At 45.5% G+C, this 13,553-nt stretch overlaps 1 protein-coding gene across 1 annotated transcript; it reads left to right on the plus strand.

Moving 5' to 3' along the window:
* The first annotated feature begins 3,207 nt into the window (after window positions 1–3,207).
* On the plus strand, window positions 3,208–12,589 carry LOC134524279 (E3 ubiquitin-protein ligase RBBP6-like). Its single transcript, XM_063354132.1, is given in 9 exon segments — window positions 3,208–3,246; window positions 5,708–5,796; window positions 5,915–6,011; window positions 6,702–6,841; window positions 7,098–7,279; window positions 8,061–8,164; window positions 8,607–8,693; window positions 10,994–11,049; window positions 11,602–12,589. Coding segments are annotated over 8 exon segments (1,692 nt in total). The 5' UTR covers window positions 3,208–3,246; window positions 5,708–5,758.
* The last annotated feature ends 964 nt before the right edge of the window (window positions 12,590–13,553 follow it).

Below are 13,553 nucleotides of genomic sequence, written 5' to 3' on the forward strand. Positions count from 1 at the left end.
CTTACTGCTACCTTGCCACTGCATCCTCCGTTTCTGGCTGGGTGGCACCCTCCCCGGGTATTGTCATGCTGCCCCAAAATGAGAGGACAGATGCTGCTGGCATCAAAGGTCAAATAAAGACCTGTACGTGGGGATAAGGACAGAACAGCACTGCTGTGCTAATTGGCTGAAAATTAACCAGGCAGGTGAGCTTTCTGTTCCTTCAGCTGGAAACATGGCAGAAACCACTGGTAGGGGGGCTGATGTTTGGGAATGATGAAAGTGTGCTGCAATGGTGGAGAGGCCTTCGGGCATGCGTTACTTGCCTTGTAGTATGTTCTTCAAGGTAAATGGATGAAGAAACCATTGTGTGGCAATCTAAAGTATTTCCTTGTGCTTCCTCGCCTTCAGGAGTTAGGTGGCTCTAATTGCGAGCCTCTAATTGCGAGGGGTCGGTGGCTCAAAGGCCCAGAAGGTGCTGCCTGGAGCCTGGGCCAGCACTTGTACATGAGGACGGGCTGGGTTTTTCCTTGGCATGTCAGTACATCCAGACTTCTTCGGAAGGACGTGCCGCACTTGCCCCAGCGTCCCAAAGACAGTCTGCAATGCTCTGGGCAAACCCACTTGTTAAGTGACGGCACGGTTAGGAAGAACCGCTTAAGAGAGGAAGGAAGTCTAATGTGTTGGGATTATTGACTTTGGGGGGTATGTATGGATTGAGCTGCCCCCCTTTAAGGGGGCTTGTCCCCGTCCCCACTGCGCTCACGTTGCCATGGCCCGTGTTCCAGCTGCAACTGCCGGTGCCTGGCGACGGGCACAACACAGCACTACTGCCCTGCTGCCCACGCAGCCCTTCTCCCCTGCTCCCGACGCCTCAGACAACAAACCCAGCCCTTCCCTTCTCCCAAGACCTCTACCCGTGTGCTGATACCATGAACGCCCTAAAGGAGAGGACACTTGTGCAGCCAGAGGTAGGGCCCCACTCCAGGGAGGCGGGCACCCCCCGTGCCCGGGCAGGCTGGAGCAGGCACCGCGGGGATGGAGTGGGGTGGGCACCCTGCTCTGGGGAGCTCGGAGGGCCGGGAGCTCGGCTCACTCTCTCCCCCCACCCCTGCAAGGCCAGGGGCTGGGAGAAGCCTTTCTGGGCTGCTCATGCCCTGCTGGGATCGGGCCTCCCTGCACCGGGGGACACGTCCCCCGGGGAGCCCAGGGTCCCTGGGCTGGTGCCGGAGGGATGCTCGCCGGGAGCAGGCAGGTGCTGCCCGCAGCCTGAGCTGGTGCCTCCGCTGCCCCTTTCCAGGCTGGAGCCCTGGGAGATGATCCCTGCCCGCGGAGCAGCACTGAGCCCAAAGGCTGCCTGCAAAGAGGAAGGAGCTTCTGGGTGCCCAGGCGGGCGCGGGGCCGGGGTCTGCGCGTGGGGGGCTGGGGTCTGTGCCCGGGGTCCCCCTGCGGGGCAGGGAGCAGGGCCGCTCACCCCTGCCCGCTCGGTTGCCTTTGTGGGTAAAATCCCTGTCACTTTTCTTAACTTCTGCCTGCAGTACAGTTTTGGATCTGGGTGTTCTCAGGGTTGGATGCTGCTTTCCTTGCCCAAAGGTTAAGCCTTTCTTCAGTATACCACCACTTTGAATTTACATTGGGAAAAGGGGCAGCATTTTTCTTCAGGTTTGAAAACGCTGTCATTCTGCTGCTAAAATCTACATCAGTAACCCAGGGAAATACTTGACAGGTAGTGGTCTAGGTCTGGATTCGGCACTTGGCTTGAATACTGTGTGAAACTGTGCGTTTCAAACTAGCCCTTGTAGCGTAAAACTTACTGTGTGGTGGGTCTAGTTTTTCTTCTTTATTTTATGTAGAACTGCTTTTTCTTCACTAGAATGGTGCGAGGCATTATTTATTTCTTGAGAAGAACTATTTTTCTCGTTGTTTGCTAGCATGTGTGTAAACACAAATCACATGTTCATAAAGAAAGTTCCCATTCTTTTAGCCTCGTGTGTTCCCTGGCATGTCTGCGTTATATTTCTAAGTAGCAACTTAGCACCAGCTGACAGAGGTGTCTCAAAAAAGCCCCCAAAAAACAAAAGGAGGGAGGGCAGAAGCCTTGCATCGCTCGTTACGTGTCCTCTCTCTCAGTGTAAATCAGTGCAGCCTCACGTGCTTCTAGTGTTGGGGACACAATTAGGTTTAATCTTAAATCTACCTCAGGTCTTGGTCAAAAGTGTGGGGATTTTGTTTTGTTTTGATTGAAATACACGTGTTTCTGTATGTATTTCAAAGCAGAACCTGGATCTTAGTGTGGTAGGAACAAATCACTGGAAAGCTTGCCAATTATTGCTGTACCGTAAAGCGACAAACTCAAAATTAGTTAAGGTTTTTTTAAAAAGGATGCACAAAAGCCTATTCTTTGGCTATTTCTTCATCGCCTTGGTCTTACGTTAGCTGTCATTGCCCGCTTGCAAATGTGTGCTGCCTCCTGCTGTTACTACAGCCAAAGCGAGGAAGGGGATCCTTTTAGTGTGGCTGTGCCAGTGACTGCAAGGATCTCTGTCGTGGTGAACACCTTCATTTCAGTAATTTGAGCAGCTTATTCTTTTTCTAGACAAAGTGGTGGGTTATTTTTATTGGCTGATGGTTTGGATTGCTGTTTTTGTTTGGGCTTTGTGGGGTATGGCGAGCGTGGCATTTTTAAACTTCTTGAGCGCAGGGGCAGAGTTCATGTTCCAGGGCCGATGTGCCGGTGCTTTATTCTGACAGGCAGCTGTACTCTGTTCCTAGAAGCGTAACCATGTGCCTTTATCAATGATGTGAAATTAACGATGAGTTTACAAACCACACCGAAGAGAAGTTTCCCGCAGTGATGCTTCCTTCTCAAATAAATGTATTTTTAAAAACCTTTTCAGCTGAAAATTGACAGCCGCCTTACCCCTTCGACTTTTAAGCAGTTGTGAGCATTTGACAAGGGTCCCTCTCTGAGATATTCGGGAGCAAGCAGCTGATCTCAAGCGGGTTTGATTCATTTAGTTTCTTCTCATTAACCACACGGGCACTCCTAAGCTCTCATAGTTTTGGACTTTGTTTTGGACAAAGACAAATTACACTGGGTTTGAAACGCCTCTTTCAGTGTCGCTCAGAGGATATAGCGCTGCTCTCAGACTAGAGTAGAGGTGAACTATCGCTGTGTTTTGATTGTGGAACTTGAATATGTGTTTCATTTTTTGTGAACAGATTGATGACTCTCCTGCACCTCTTCCTCTGGCCCAGCTTGTGAAGGTAAATATATATGTATATAATCTTGGCAAATACTTACCCCTCCCAAAAAAAAACCCCACAACCCAAGAGTGTTTGCTTTGTATTTTCAAATCTTATCCTGTGGTCTATAGCTGGATAGCTGTTGTAATGTGAACAGAACTTTCATTTAATTTTTAATAATTTAAAGTATTTAATTAACTTTAAAATGCGTGTGTATTTCGATCCTCTCCTGTAAAGAGTAGTTCCCAGTTTGGGCAGAGAGAAGGGGAGTACCTTATCAGCCTCAACGTGGCGTTGCAGGATTACTCATCTTCAAGACACAAAACAGAAGCCCTTCACATGCTGTTTCCTGGTTTTCATACATCTCGTTAATCTTGCGTTGGAAACGAAAACATTTTTTACCGAAGAACGTAATTGGCTGCAAGTTACGGACATTTCAGGGGGCTTTGCCACAGCCAAAATAGAAGCGTTTCTGTAACAGGGCCACTTGCGTGGCTCTTTCTGAATTGCCAGTCATTATAGTCACAGATCCACTCTTTGAGAGCTGCACAGCTTCATAAATTCACAACACAAAATTTGCGTTGTGAACAACACAAACTCATTGGTCTGCACGCAGACTGTGTAAATTCTGAAAAGGTACCTAATCGTTTATCGGAATATGCCAATGTGCACGTGTGGCGTATTAGCAGATGTGACCTCCTGAAACTGTTGTAATACCGTGTTTTGCTATGGAACTGCCTGCATTTTTTGCTCAACAATGTGTAACTTTGTCTGGGAGAGCGCTAGCGGTTGCACCTGGTGAAAAGGCGTAGTGCTAGCCAATTAAAACACTAGTCTTTAAAGTTACAAAGATTAGAGAAGGCAGGGCCTAATGCAGCAGAGCCAGTTCTTTCTTCTGAACGTAAAGGCGGGAGTTCATTTCCAAGAAAGAGAAATCTTTTCCCGCTGGGAACTTCTTCCCTCTCTCACTGCAGCGTGAGACACATTTCCTAATGTGCACAACTGGGGGTGGGTGGGGTGGGGGGTGGAATAAAGAAAAAAAGAAAGGGTTTGGAAGGTAGCCGCCAAAAGACATTGGTCTCCATCAGTGCTGTCCCTAAACGTGTCCTGTCTGTGAGGTTCTGTAACCTCACGTGAAGTTTTACTCTAAAATGTGAAAAACTGTCCCCGTGGGGTACACGTTTAAGCTCTTGAGACAATTTAAGTATTTCAGAAAAATACGGCAGCTCAAAGTTGTTACTTTCTCTAACCTCTTTAGTGCAGACTGGCTTAGCATGGAGGCAATGTGTTATCAGTCTTCTGGTTTGTTATTACGATGTATTAAATGCCGTATTTCAATTTTGGTCTATTCCTAGTAATGCTTTGTGGGTTTTGGACGTGCTTTGTAAACCGTTTCGGTTGTTGGAAACAAACGAGTCAAGCACCTGTAAAGTTTTCTCTAAACGTTAGTAGAAATGATTTCAGAGATGTCCATCTGGATTATGTTACTGTTGAGAAAAAACTACGTCTAAGAAACAACCATTGAATAAAACGTAGAAACTAGTTTGTTGCTTTTGTCAATGAATGCATACAAAACCAAAACCATGAGTGGCTGCTCTGAAGGATGGGTACTTGAAGGTCAAAATCATTGACAGTCACTCCCTTAGACCCTGCTTGTGACTGCACTTGTGTCTAATCAAAGCGTTTCAAGAAATGCTGCTTAAATAAATCCAGCGGGCTTCAATAATTTGAAGATCTAGTGGTACACAAGACTTACATTACAATTTGTATGTTAGAAGGACACAGTCAAGTGGAAAAAACCTGCAGGTTTTGCTTACTGTGGTTAAATCGCTTAATATGAAGAAGTTAGTAGGGGGAGAACACGCGGTTTGGACTGCCGAGAGCACACGACGGTCAAACTTCTACTGCAAAGAGTCTTTTGTCTTGCTGAGGGGTTATAAAAAGCTTGATTCCTTTTAACGCTTCTGCGTCTGAAGCTGAATTTCAGCAAGCAGAAACAGCTTCCCCGACTCTTGAGTTGAGTGTACTTTTAACGCTGCAAAGCGTAAATAACGATAGTTGCGTACATCTTTCTCCATTAAACGTACAGTGGATATCTCCTCCTTCCAGTAGTCTGGAGCTTAAACATCAGTTGAAGAGTAGTGCATAGCGTAATTATTTCTACACATGGCTTCAGTGCGCTTGGAAGAAAACTGGAGTGGCTACACGAGTCTTTATGTGAGGTGCAAACAGAGCCCAAGGTTTTGAGTGCCCAAGAACGCTCTTTTCCAGGAGGTTAACGGGCACATCAACATCATGTGATGGCGTAAGGGCTCCCCAAAACATCTTCAGGACAACAGTATTTTCTATAAGCAGCTGTTTTCATGCAGCCCCAGCTAGCGTTGTGCTGCTCTTTACAGGATGGGGTGAGTGGTGTCGTCTCTGGCTGTGTGGGCGCAAATGTGTTTCTAACGCGTGTGTCAAATGCTTACCTGTTAAACAGACGGACAATCTGGCTGAAGCCAATGCTTCCGAAGAAGAGAAAATAAAAGCTATGATGATACAGTCTTGCCGTGAATACGATCCAATCAAGTAAGTGTCGATAACGTCAAATCTGTTCTTTGAAGATTCTGGACAAATTGTAGAGATGCTTGTTTTAACGAGAGAGACACATGCGTACCTTTTTCTTCTTTTCTCAAAAACCTTTTAGTTACATGAAGAAACCCTGGGGTACACCTCCGCCATCCTACATATGCTTTCGTTGTGGAAAACCTGGCCACTACATAAAGAACTGCCCAACGACTGGGGTAAGACTGCGGGGGACTTCTTGTGGTACTTTGCGTTTCATTTTTCACGTGGCAGTTACGTAACAAATACATGAACAGTCATATTAGGAATTGTTTCTCTTGGGGTGAAATACAGAGGTTATAGGGCAATGTTGCAAACCCCTTCAAAATTCAAGGGAAACCTGGAATTTAAAATGTAAAATGTTCCTTTGTCTTGGTCGTAGATATTAAATATGTCCCTAGATCTTTCTCTGTGAACTGTCATACGCATTTTTATATATTTCAATACTATTCACGCCATGTAACGTTAGTTGGGGAATGCATGCGCAACCTTCGTACGTATCGATGGTGAACGTAAGTTTCTCCAGTGACTGCTTCAGAGCCCTGAATTGGGCTCTCCCTCCCTGAATTGCGCTGTGGAGGAGGAGCGGGTTTGTGCCTCTTCTCCGAGCGGATGGTGAGCTAAGCGATGTGTAACGCTTACGGAAGCTGAAGTTAAGCAAAAGAATGTCCACTGAGTTCAAAATGCTGCTCAAGTCTTTGAAACGTCCTGGCTGTATTCCCGTAGGAAAATAAGTATTTTAGTCGAGTAACCCTTAGGCTAGGTAAAAGGAGAGGATTAAGGGCTTTTGCTGCTTAAATTAATCATCAAAGTGTCATTTTCAGTGTGGGTCTTCAGGTGAGCTATGTCCGCATTTCTTTTCTGAACAGGACAAAAATTTTAAGCCTGTTCCCAGAATTAAGAAGAGCACAGGAATTCCAAGGAGTTTCATGATGGAGGTGGAAGATCCCAATACAAAGGGCGCTATGCTGACAAAGAGCGGAACATATGCGATACCAATTATTAATGCGTAAGTATGGAACTAACTGGACTGACCAAAATGTGAAGGAGAGAAATCATGCGTAAATGCAGCCAAGTTGGCCGGCATCTGTAACCACGGGGGAGGAAGCATTGCCATTGTATGTTAACCGCAAAATCCGTGATACTTCCTCGTACTAAAATAGGGCGGTCCTACTGTTCATGCCCCTGGAACTTCAGAGCTTGGAAAAGTTTTCCTGTACCCATCGTTAACTTTTTTCTTTTTCCTTCCCCGCCCCACCCTCCAGGGAAGCTTACGCTAGAGGAAAGAAGGAGAAGCCTCCCTTCTTACTAGGGGAGCCATCCTCCTCCTCCTCCTCCTCCACCTCCTCAGACCCTGTTCCAGCTGAGTTGTTATGTCTCATTTGTAAAGAGATAATGACTGATGCAGCCATTATTCCCTGCTGTGGAAACAGTTATTGTGACGAATGTAAGTGTTCCTGCCCTGTTTGTTCATTCCAAACACCACATCTGACTTTCTGAGAGCAGAAACAGAAGATGACAAATTTCTTTGTTACCAGTTCTATTCCATACTTAAGTGTCCACTGGACAGGAAAGGACTCTTCTCGTATAAAGGACAAAAAAGAAAGACAGAAAGCTTTTTTCCTTTTTTACGTATCTGTTTAAATCCCCTTTACATGCAGACGAGCACGAGGAGAGTGCCTAGCTGCGCAGGTGATTACAGCATTAGATATTGAAAGCATTTAGGTTTTTTCACAGCCCTTTCTCTCACACAAAATCGTGTAGCCAACTCTGGTTGGCTCAGTACAGCCAACCGTACTGTGGTCTGCCACAAACCGATAGCTAGGCATTTAAGCCACATTCTTTTCCACGGGAGAGCTGGTTAAAACCTTCAGAACTCGAGGCTACGGATGTTCTTTTGAGGTGTGTTTTATTCATTAACCTGGAGGGTGGTGCCTGCACCACCACCACATCTAGTGCACCACCACTGCACTAGAGACTGCCAAAAAGAATAGTCGAAACATCCAGGCGCAGCCGTCTTCAAATGTTACGTTAGTGAAATATCAAAACGGCACAGTTTTTTGCTGCGTCCTAGAGATGTGTTACACTATTGAACATTCATCGCTTCGTGCCCTCAATTCAAGACCATATTCCCCCATTAATCATATAAGTCTTTTTACGATTGATTGGAGCCCCCAAAATTTCCTTACGTTGGCTAAACCTACTTTGATGATTCTAATTATGCACAGGCATCAGAACAGCATTGCTGGAATCTGAGGAACACACATGCCCAACGTGTCATCAGACAGACGTTTCCCCTGATGCTTTAATTGCCAACAAGTTCCTGCGCAAGGTAACAGGATGACTTTTACGTAAACTGTAAGAAAAGTCTGTTTGCAAAAAGCCAAAAGGGGAGAAAATGTTAATTTACATCTCCTCAAAAACCGCTAAGTTAAATAGGCTGCATTTACTTTTCAAACCCATTATCTGTTGTTAGAGAAGCTGAGAACTCTTTGGAGACAATGGGGCAAATCCAGGTCGCGCTTTTGTTTAACATGATTGCCTTACTTTCCAATTCGGTGTTAACACTGAAGTATTTTAAATACAGGTACTCTGAGTTACCAGTTGTTACTATCAGCGTTTAAGGCGATGTGTTTGTGTATTTCTATGTTGATTCATTTTAGGATTGACAGCGTGTACAGGACTACACAAGTAATTTTGCTCTGTGGAGGCTTTTGTTCATGCATCTACTGAAGTTTCATATTACCTTGTGGTAAATGTTTTTCTGCCTCTAGGCTGTGAACAACTTCAGCAATGGAACGGGCTACACAAAAGGGCTCCACCAGACCATTCAGCAGCAGCAGCAGCAGCCGCCACCACCTCCACCACCACTCATGACTGTTGCACCTCCTGGACCTTTTCAGTAAGTAAATCTGTAGATCAACATGAATGTGAGAGACACCCAGATGCCAAAGTTAGATTCCTCTTCTTGAGCTTCTCCGCCAGCGATTTATGTCTCATTAGTGACAGTTCCAGATAACTGCGGAAGTTCTGTTTTGTGAAAGTCCTCGCTTTGAATGAGGACACTTTGGTGAGTTGGAAGTGTGCCTCCTGCAAGAATGTTCTCACAAGTATTGCTTGTTTGCTTCCCTTATCAGTCATTGCGTACAGGCTTACCCTGAGAGAGGAACGCTTTTTCCCCAGGAGCCCTTTCATTTGAAGCGGCTAGCAATCCCTAAAGAAACCATTTTGTTATGGCAAACCTTCTTGAGTGCGTTGATTTCTCTTTAATCCTGAGGAAATAACATTTTCATGAAAAGTGTCAAAGCACAGTTATGGGTAAAATAGGCCAGGTGTTTTCACAGAACTTCTTTCTACAGTATTTCTGTCCTCGATCTCATGATAAGTCAGAGTCACCCTCAGTAATACGCAGCGTAGTCAGCGACGCATACCGATTGGATAATAAACACTGAAGCACTGTAAATGTGAAGTATTTACAAACATGACCGTCTAAGTGTGCAACCCATGAAGTCATCGGAAAATACGTGAAAAACCTGTGCTATTGTTCAGGGCTTATATCCTTTGACTGTGTGCCTTGGGTGCAAACAGCCACTCTGTCCAGAAGAGTGTCAGGCTCAGCCGTACCGCTGACTACAAAGGATCACAGTCCAAAAGAACCTCTAAGGCAGCCCCTGAAGTAGCACAGAAACATTTCCTAACAGAATTGCAGTGTTTCCATCTTCCACAACTGAGGCTCTCTCTGGGGGTTAAACGTACTCCAATCCTTTCCTGCGCAGCTACCTGAATGAAATACGTTTCCAGTGAGCTTTCTCTTTAACTGCCAGCAGTCCGCATGGACTTCTCGACAGCGCTGCATTTGGAATCGGCCAACTTCACTTTTGTAAATCTGGTGAAGACTATTTTGTAAATTTTTTTGTCCATTTACAGTAGTCAGCCTTTTCTCACCTTGGACTTCCCATTTCAAGTAGCACTTCAAAAGACTGCTTGAACAATAAAAATTTGGGTTTTTTTTGTAGCAATGCCGCTAGCGTATTACCTCCTGCTGCTCTGGTGACTGCTGCTGAGCCTTCTGCATCTTCCTCGCGGTCAGTCAGCAGTTTGTTGAAAGAGAAGGTAAGTTGTATTTCAACATATGCAGTGATTCTTGCATTTAGTGGAGCTTGTTTTCCAACCGTTTGCATTTACTGACAAGGCCCGTCAGGTTCCTGTACGAAGACAACCAGCATTCCCAAGTCTTCCGGGCCCCCAAGGACAATCAGTGCCCACGACTGGTACGTGACTATAACTTCAGAATTTCTTTAAAAAGATTGCCTTCAGATACACTGAATGGGATTTTCCTCTTTTTCCTCTCCCGACTCCAGAAGGTCATCCAACGAGAGCCAGTACACCTCGCTCAGCAGGTGGTGGACCAGGCTGGGAACTGTAAGTATTCCACAGCAATTCCATATATTACTGCTTGTAACGAGGCCATAACACCTAACTTACACAACCGCTGATTTACAATGAAGAAAGTATGCCCAGATAGCTGTGGAGAATACAAGTGGTCATTAATTTTTAAATGGCTTAATTTGAATTGGCTTTGACAGAGGGAGTCTGTGCTTGCCGTGACATTATTTAACATAAAACCCTGGTACATGATTGAAAAGAGGACTCGGAAAAATGAACGGTTTTTGAGGAAACTGTAGTTACATATAAAAAGGAAATAGAATCAAAGGAAAGCCACCCTTTTGATTGCTGGCCAAACAGAGCTGAAAAACTTGATTTTAGCTGCGATGGGAGTTTCCTATGTAGGGTACTAGCTCACATAGGGCAGAGGTTACAGTAGACAGATGGATAGAATTGGGCAGCAGTTGTTAAGGAGCAGGTGTCTCTCTTACTAAAGCTCTCTTACTAAAGGGGAGGAATGATGCTAAGGAACATACACGGAATAACGTGAAATGGTTCTTTAAAAAATAATAAAAGCAAAACTTGTGAAGAGAAAGCTCAGGGTAGCTGACGTCTTCGATCCCCAAAAATCATGCGGGCGGCAGTCTGAATAGCTCTATTAGTGACGCTGCCAGTACCTTTCCTAGAGTAATGGCAATGGGTCATAGTACTAGAGGCTGAGTTCAGAAGCCGTCACTATCCTTGGTTAGAGCTATGATGTGCAAAATTTTCCTAGGACATCTGGCTAGAAGTGCCCTGTATGTCGGATTGCCGCACAATCCGTCTTTTGCCGTATTTTGCATCTTGTACAAATTGCCAAATCAGTAGTGAAGTTAAATCGACTGAGCGGGCATTTTAAAATTGACCTTTACTGTCTTCAGGCTGAATCGTGTCTTCTTGATGTTTGATAGTGCACTGTAACCATTAAGACTTGCTCTCTTGGCGTCTTACTGCACCAAAAAGGATTTGCACTGCGTGTCGTGCCCGAGTAGTGAAACACGTGTGCCTCCACGTACCAGCAGAAGCCAGTATACGGCACCTTCAATCAATAGCTGCGGTCGTTCATGTGACAGAAATGAGTGGATATAGACTTACCCTTCCTCTATGCTTTTACACTATCAAAGCAGCAGGTGTTCTGTCTTGTAAGCAGAAACTTTTACATGTTATCACGTTCTTCAATCGGCAGTAGCGTTATGTCAGCAGCTGAAAGCAGCTTTGACATAAGCATATGGAGAGGGGAAAAAAAAACCCAAACAACTAATTTTGGGAGGAAAAAAACCAAACGGGAGAGTGACTGGTGTGAATTAACTTCATTTATTGTTTTTGTGTTGGTTTTTTTCTTAGGTCCAATTCTCCCTATAGGGCTTCATTTCACTCTAGAAGTTCGTATACCCACGCCAAGTCAAGATCAGGTTCTTCCCACTCTGGCTCCTACTCTCGATCCATTAGTCGTTCCCGTTCTCCTTCCTTCTCACGATCACCACCCTATCCAAGAAGAGGCAAAGAGAAGCGTCGTAACGATCGCTCTAGGTCAAGGTCACACGGTTATCACCGTTCAAGGTCACGGTCACCCCCATACAGAAGATACCATTCACCATCAAGGTCTCCAGCGTTTAGAGGCCAGTCTCCCACTAAACGGACTACACCTCAAGGGGATGGAGAAAGGCAGTACTTTAACAGATACTGAGAAGTTCCCCCCTATGATATGAAAGCTTACCATGGCAGATCTGTTGACCTCAGAGATCCATCTGAAAAGGAGAGTTACAGAGAATGGGGAAAGAACTATAGAGAATGGTATGAAAACTTTTACAAGGGCTTTGCTGTTGGCGCTCAACCTCGACCACCAGTAAATAGAGAGACCATTTCTCCAGATAGGTTTGGTCCACCTGGGACCGGACGAGAGAATTTGCCATATGCTGGGGGATGCAGGGAAGGCTATCCTGGTGGGCAAAGCCACAGAAGTCATAATGGAGACGGACATGACCCTGAAAAACCTCCTGGAAGAGCGCGCCACGGCATCAAAGATCCACCAAAATCAAATAAGAAGGACATGGAATATCCACTGGAAGATGGCAAAGGAAACGAATGTAAAAAACACTGGAAGAGAAGAAAAGGGGACGAGAATAAAGGATTTCCCAATGCTGAGTTTTTAGCAGGTGTGAGAAAAGCAAGAGAGCCAGTAACAGCAGAAGACGTTAAAAGAGGCTCTCTGTTCACACTCCCAGACAGAGATGACACCACTCCTGTGCGAGACGAGCCTTTGGAAGCAGATTCTATTGCTTTCCAATCGGTGTCTGAAAAGGAGAAAAAAGAGAAGGAAATGCAAAGATGAAAGTAGAGGTGGCCGTTCCTCCCAAGAAAGACAACACAGCTAAAGCTTCCCAAGAGAAGCTGGACACCGATCGTGAAGAATCTCTTCAGTATTTCACAGGAACCTCCTGTGAAAAAAGTGAAGGAGGGGTTGCCAAGGACAATGAGAAGGCTCTTGTTACCCCATGGAAAGTTCACCCAGAATTGACAAAAATGACCCAGAAACCAGGCCAGCCAAGGAGGAAAAGGCCAAGAAAGACCATCCAAAAGAAACCAAGTCGGACAAGCCCTCCAACAAAGAGCATAAGTCAAAAAACCTGCTGAAAACAGCAAACCTTCTGATGCAAAACCCGAAAAAAGAAGAAGAGAAGGAGATAAAATGTTTGACAAGGACCATCATTGCGTTTTGTCATCAAGACCATGGAGCAGTATAATAATGACATAACAGCCCCCGCTGAAGACGTCTGTTGAAGTAACGTGTCTGCAAAAGATGAGGAAGCTGCAGGAAAAAATCCTAAAGAGCCGAAAGACAAGGGGTTGTTCAGCCTGCAGAAGATGAGGCCCGGAGGAGACCTTATAGCAGTCTTCCAGTCCATGAAGGGGGCGTACAGGAAGGTTGGGGAGGCTGTCTTCATCAAAGCATGTAATGATAGGACGAGGGGTAACGCTTTCCCCGGGGTAACTCCGGAAAATGGGGTAACCTCTTGTTGGAGGTGTCCCTGCCTAGGGCAGGGGCCTTTGAACTAGATGATCTTGAAGGTCCCTTCCAACCTGAACCATTCTATCATTCTATAAACCCCACCCACGGGACACAAAAACCCCTCAATATCCCCCATAGGGAACCCCAAAAGACCTATGGGATCCTCCCAAGTTGTATTGACCTCTACATGTCTACCTATGTGCTCCTTTGTGCTAGAATTGTGTGTTTTCTAGAGACTGCCAGCAGCATTGCATTCTGTCTTATTGTATGGGGTTGAAAATGCAAA

Source organism: Chroicocephalus ridibundus, chromosome 16 (assembly GCF_963924245.1).
Source record: "Chroicocephalus ridibundus chromosome 16, bChrRid1.1, whole genome shotgun sequence".
Taxonomy (NCBI): Eukaryota; Metazoa; Chordata; class Aves; order Charadriiformes; family Laridae; genus Chroicocephalus; species Chroicocephalus ridibundus.